The sequence below is a fragment of the Vanacampus margaritifer genome, chromosome 12, assembly GCF_051991255.1.
Source record: "Vanacampus margaritifer isolate UIUO_Vmar chromosome 12, RoL_Vmar_1.0, whole genome shotgun sequence".
Taxonomy (NCBI): Eukaryota; Metazoa; Chordata; class Actinopteri; order Syngnathiformes; family Syngnathidae; genus Vanacampus; species Vanacampus margaritifer.
In genome coordinates this window covers 20,915,183-20,921,536 of record NC_135443.1, presented here as the reverse complement: position 1 = coordinate 20,921,536, position 6,354 = coordinate 20,915,183, and the positions used below count along the sequence as shown (strand labels likewise).

Genomic DNA, 6,354 nt, shown 5'->3' with positions numbered 1-6,354 from the left:
ACAGTAAGTACTTGTATTCATTTCGTCTTCGAGATTTTGAGAAAACAGTACCATAGTTATTACAGGACTGTATACGAGAACTAAAGTTGATAATTTAAGTAATACTTTTCTTTCTTATTCAATGCTCACTGGCTATAATGCACACAAAGTGTATCCCCCAAGACCACATGATTTGGCCACATGGGCCTGTTTTTCTAAAAACAGAGGTGGAAAATCCAAGTCCAGAAAGTAACACGGCCAGAGTTTGGTTTTAGCCCCAGGTGTTTCTACCTGTGGCTAAAGCCAAACTGTGGCAGGGTTTTTATTTCTGGACCTGGATTTGCCACCTCTGTCTAAAAATAGTTGACCACTGATAGGACATTGTGATTTCCTAGGAATGTTGTAGAAAATATCAAAAAGTGGTGCATATTAATTTTTATCTCATATTCTAATATGGTCAGTGTTTTCACATAAGAAGTGTGTATCAAACTGGTGCTGCTTAAAGTTAGATATAATATTGTTGGTAGAGCGATGAAAAACCATTTGCTCTCTATATTTAAACAGTCATTCTTTGTGAGATCTCTTTTCACACGCTTAAGAGTTAGAGAATGAAGGTAAGTGCTGCGCTTTTAAAAAGGAGTTTATTTCAGATCAACAGTGGATGCAATGCAACTTCACTTTGACAAGGCTATGATGAGGTCATAGGAACTTAAATACAAGGAGGTGCTTGGCTGTAACAACCATTGTAACATGTTGGCATGCAGACACAATTCATGTGTGACGTTGTCAAAAATGTCACCATTTTTTATTCTCTCTAGACCATGTACATTTTGTTCTTTTGCCTTTCCGAGTATGAACATTGCCACATGTGGGCCATCAGATAAAGCGACATTTGTAAGCTAATGTAGCGCGAGTGTGCATGCCAGCATGTATTTGCATGTTATGTATTTGTCTGCGTGCAGTCAGAGGGCGTCAATAACAGCTTCTTCAGAGCTCCTCGGTCTCGCCGTCGTAGGGCACGCTGTCCAGCTCCACGTGGATGCTGCTGGGCTCGCCGGTGCACACCCAGCCGATGGGTGTGCGGTTGAAGGAAGGTCGCAGGTTGATGTCGTGCCCGTACACCACCGTGGGCTCAGCTACCACTTTGGTCTTCTCGGTCTCGGGCATTTGGAATTTCATGAACTGTAAGGCCTTTTCAAATCCGCCGTAGGGCATGGCACTCCTAGTAAAGTGAGACGATTGCCAGTTTTATCAGTTTATCAGTTTTATATCCCGCTTTGCTGGGTTCTACGTAAGCAAAATCTGAATTTTTCAGTCATTTAGGATAATTCATGGGAAAATTAAAAACAGGTGTGGATTAGAAGTATGAGGTACTCCAAAAAGTAGCATAGCTCTTTTTCTTCTTCTTTTTCCCAGCAGATTCATATACTGTACCAATCTCTGTCGTTAATAAAATCACTAGGGAGTCATTTTAGCCAAACGTCACAACCAACAGACAAATTATATATTTTTTAATAAAGGTAAATACCTGTTGAAGCATTTGTACTTGCACAGTTCAATATGATGAATAGGGCCGGGCATGATCCCTTTCAGGGTAGCGAGCAAAGCTTCGTCGCCCTTCATGGCCTTCTCCCAAGGTGATATGTAGGTCTTCAGGTGCAATTTCTTAGATGCGTCATCTTTTCCGCCATCTATGATCAATTTTACTGTGTTAATTTTGAGTTAATTTAAAGTTTCTTAAATGCCACAATTTTTTTAATGCGCAATTAATGACCGTCCCTTACTTGGAAAGCCTGTACTGGGGGAATTCCAGTCGCAACGTATCAAACACGTCCACGTCAAAATTTAGCAGTAATAAACTTAATAATAATGCATATATTCGTGGTGAGTGGGGTCAAGTTGTATTTTACAATTTTAAAAATGTGCAGAATTTCACAAGTTACTTCATGTTAGCTAGCTCTTAATATAAAAATAAGAATGCACTAAGCTTTTATAACAACAGCACGAAAACTTATATTATATTCTATATATATATATATATCATATATATAATATTTTATTGTACATTTTATTGTACATTTAGAATAGATGTAAATTTTTTGACTAATCATGAGTTAACTATTGAAGTCATGCAATTAATTAGGATAAAAAAAAACCCTCACCTGACACCCCTAGTGTAAATAATCTATGAAATGTCAATACACCCAAAAGAGAATCCAAAAATAGAAGGGAACTAGCAGGCTTGGACTGACTTACAGGTCAACAGAGAATGCAATCAAATCATATAAATTAATATATTTATGTATTAAATTGGCCTTAAAAGCACCCTTTCGTGAAAGTAGAACTTGTAACAAATCAGTGCCATTTCAACAATCCTTCATACCAACCTTTTTGTGTGGATCCTTCACCCGATCCTCCATGTAATCCATCTTTACCATGCTGATCTCCGCCTTGTCCCCCCGCACTTCCTCCGGCTCCGCCTCCGACTCCTCCCGCTCCTCCAGATTCTCCGCCCTTGCTCTCAGGCTTTGGTGGAGGCATGGGGGCCCCAACCCCAAACACCATCCCTCCATAATGCAGTCGACTGGCATCCTTGCTGAGGAGATACCCGCCCAGATGTATCGTCTGGCTGCCCGTCTGACCGCCCACCCCTGGGACATACTTCTGCATTTCGTCCTAAAAGGAAGCCAGATCAAAGTAACCACTGTTATTTGCTGATAAACACGATCCGAGTTGGAACATTTGCTGTAGGCTACCATGGAGTCGCCAATGAAAATATCAGGGTTGTTCTCGTAGATGAACTTGTCCACCCGCTGCTGCCTTATCTTGAACATCTTGGAGCCTTTGTTCTTCAGCAGCGACAACTCCTCCAGCATGATGTCCTTTGGCGTGCCAATCTTTCTTCCCAAGTCAAACTCAGATATCTTCACCACGGGCTCGTACTCTGGAGAAGTTCATTCAGCACATTAAATCACCAACTCTCCATTATAGCGCTCTTGTCAAGTTCAGTTAATGATACTACAAACTATCAGACTTACCATCCTGGGAGATTTTTGATAAGTCAATTATGACTTTGGTGGGCTTTTTCCTCCTGTTTGTTGGGGTGGGTGTTCTTGCAGGCATGGCTGTTGGGGGTGAAAAGTGACAACAATGTTTATTAGGGGAACCTATGAATCTCTTAATGTTGGGATTGTCATTTGGCTTGGACGCTGTGGACTGGCATTATCAGCGTTTCGTGTTTTATGGTGTTATGGTGTTTTAGGCTCTGTCCACATGCAATGATGGAATCTCAAGTTTGTTTTCAGTTTTGTTTTCAGTTAACTATCACCCATCTGTCAAGTACGTACTATATTCAAGTTCAAATTTGGTACTGATCGGGCAAAATCTCTTGGGCAAGTTTGTCTTTGAAGAAATTGCTGCTTTACACCATCATGACAGATTCAAACCAAGATGGCAGACTTCCTGAGTCTTTTCAGGCATAGTCTTTTGAGACTTTTTTGTGAGTCTACTCATAGTAGGCATACCCACCGAATTTCATGTTGATAAGTAAAACTGTCTTTGGGGCGGAATTTCCAAAATTTTGAGGGGCACTACCGTTCTTAGGTTTTAAGATCCATATCAACATCCCCACCCATAGTTCACTGTTTACTGTCGACACCAATAGGCATTGACAAGCTATAAAGTCAATCCACTCAATTCGGACACCTCACGTAGGCAGTTACCACTCATTTGTCAAGTTCAAGGCGGATGTCATTACCTTCACATCCCCCCACCAAAACTGCGTTGTGTCTAACTCAATGTGGTCTCATTCCAAAGTGAAAATGGTTAGAAACCGAAATAGCATTTAGCATTTTTTGTGCACAGTACAGTGAACTCTCTAAAGTTGAATGCCCCCCAAAAAATTGTAAGATTAAAATATTTTGAAAAAAGTCAAACTTTGAGTCCAAACCCTGGTCATTTACAAATTCATGCGGGATATCAGCAAATCTCGTGAGACTACAGCTTAGGGAATAGTTTGAATCACTGCTTGTGTCCAAATTCACAAGGCTGGGCCCTCCGAAGGCTGAATTTGTCGGCTGAATGACGTTACTCCCGGTGCGACTCGACAGCACACACGGACTTACATATGAATGGATTTTCAATGCTGCCTGTCGGTAGCGCATTGACCGACTGTCCATTCATGTGTAAATCCGTGCTTGAGATCGAGTCGCGCCGAGAGTGATGTCATGCAGCCGACAAATTTGGCCTTCGGATGACCCAGCCTCGTGAATTTAGACACAACCACTGATTTTCAAAGTATGGTACATGGGCTCCCTCTTGTGGTATGTGAGGAATCACTGAATTAAATGTCTTAACCTATGAAATATGTTACATTTGCTTCAACATAAAAAAAAATAAAAATCTAGTACAGTTGTTAAGTACAGTTCAGTTTTATTTGAATTTTAAGTACAAAATAATTGCATTTAATTAAGTACCGGTACTGTTTATTTTTTAATGTCCCATATTTAAAGACCAAGACCAAAGTGTTACTGTTCAAACTGCATGACGTTACAATGGCTTACAATAATTTGAAATGTGCGTTTTAGGGAATAAAACCACTTCTTTAGGTTATTGAAGGATATCTTCACAATTGTATTTTACTGTTTGATTTATTTATTTTCTTTTGTTTGTTATTTAGCAATGCTACCACAAAAGGCTAGGAGTGTTTATTTTCCAGTCGTTAAACTTGTTTATCACTAGTGTGACGGTTAAGTGTTTTTATTGTGTAACTTTAAACATCAGCAGTTCAGTTAATAAAGGTTTGTTATTGGAGACGCTGTCATTCAAATTTTGTTTTTGAAACAATCAGAGTAACTTAGAAGTCAACCAGCGTTACCAAACTGATTTTGTTCAACATTGAAGGTTCAGTTATATTTTGCGTCTGGTTCAGAATTTAGGGGGCTTTTCCTACCATTATGTTGTGTTCACTTGTGCTTTGTTTTTTTTTTGTTTTTTTGGTCTTTTGTTTTTTCCCTTTTTTTCTTGTTTGTGAGATGGCCATAAGCACCTCCAATGTTCCTAAACATGTTGAGCACCCCTCTCTTGTTAAAAGGAAAAACATCACATTGAGTGACTGTAACACAACCTACAAGGCTATTTTTAAAATATCCATCCCTAGCCAAGACATTGAGCGAAGAGTAAAGGCGTCATTTGACCATCAGCGTGTCTGATACAATCCATCAGCACACAAAAACACACCTGCAATGTAATCCTTATTTTCAATCTCTTAGAGAACATCAATGTTACTCAATGTAGCGATGGTCAAATAAATTCATGGGAACAGTTTAAAATTCATGAAGATGATGAGGATCAGCCTCTCAGGGTTAACACCCCCATTCCCTTTTTGGGGTTTGGTGATGGCATATTACATCTATGCTGTGCCCAGAGTGGGAGGGTCAGCACATTGGCCCATTACTTTACTCTTTTAAAGATGCAAGCGGCTCATCCAAGTGGCATCAAATTCAAATAATTCAAAAGCATTCTCATTAAAAGTAATGCAGCATTGCTGTAATGAATCATTGTCACTATTTCCTAGTTCCTTCAGAAAGGATCATTTGGAACATGCGTCACATGTTTACCTTTACCATTTGTTTTGCAAATTTTAATCAAAGCTGTCAGCTGACTAAAACTCACCTGTTTTTTGTTTGTTTGTTTTTTAATAATCCTGTGGCGAGCAGAGAAGTAAGAGACCCAAGATCCAGAGTTGACAGATGCCACAAAAAGGTACAACTAGTCGAATCCCGGTTCGGGGATCAGTACGACACCCACCCTAAACTCAGATGGCAGGTCGTCTTTTCCAGGCTGGGGCTGCGGGTGGCAGCGGTGTGGTGGTGGATTTTGAGGAGTATGAATAGGGATGCAGGAGCTGCTAAGGCATGGAGGGGCGGGTGGGATTTGGGGGTCAGTCATTTGGCCCGCTTAAAGTGCTGATGGGGATATTAAGGGAACAAAATGATTCTCCCAGATGGTTGTGGAGCGTATATTTAGCAGCAGGAACGCAGGGAAGCCACATCAGTTACAAGATAACCCCAAGAGACCACAGGGCGTGTTTAGGCTACACACAGTGTGAGAGGAAAGTCAAGGCAAGTGTAAATGCGCACATAGTGTACACAGTGCAGGTGTGAAGTTAAGCATGTTTGTGTTTAAATTGCTCCAGAGCGGTTTGCGATACAAACACAATACACCTGACATGACTATTGACCAGGAGTGGGCAAAGTATGGCCCAACGAGCATTTACATTAACAAGAGGCCCCACTAAAATTAGATAATTAAAATTTCTTTATTTTTTGAAATTGTTTAATCTCATTAAATAATTGGATAATTTATTTATTGTAA

General features: G+C 40.2%; 1 protein-coding gene across 1 annotated transcript; it reads right to left on the bottom strand.

Annotated features, from left to right (window-relative positions):
• Positions 1-630: 630 nt before the first annotated feature.
• On the bottom strand, positions 631-5,824 carry myoz1a (myozenin 1a). Its single transcript, XM_077582225.1, has 6 exons — positions 5,653-5,824; positions 3,018-3,104; positions 2,736-2,923; positions 2,367-2,655; positions 1,508-1,670; positions 631-1,201 (listed from the first exon to the last, which is right to left on the bottom strand). The coding sequence occupies exons 2-6, from the start codon at positions 3,100-3,102 to the stop codon at positions 967-969; spliced, it is 960 nt and encodes a 319-aa protein (XP_077438351.1). The 5' UTR covers positions 3,103-3,104; positions 5,653-5,824; the 3' UTR covers positions 631-966.
• Between the last annotated feature and the right edge of the window lie 530 nt (positions 5,825-6,354).

Coding starts and splice junctions, on each gene's coding strand:
- myoz1a (XM_077582225.1), bottom strand. CDS start 3,102: ATGCCTGCAAGAACACCCACCCCAACAAACAGGAGGAAAAAGCCCACC. Junction 2,924..3,017: donor ATCAAAAATCTCCCAGGATG/GTAAGTCTGATA, acceptor GAACTTCTCCAG/AGTACGAGCCCGTGGTGAAG. Junction 1,202..1,507: donor AAGTACAAATGCTTCAACAG/GTATTTACCTTT, acceptor TCACTTTACTAG/GAGTGCCATGCCCTACGGCG.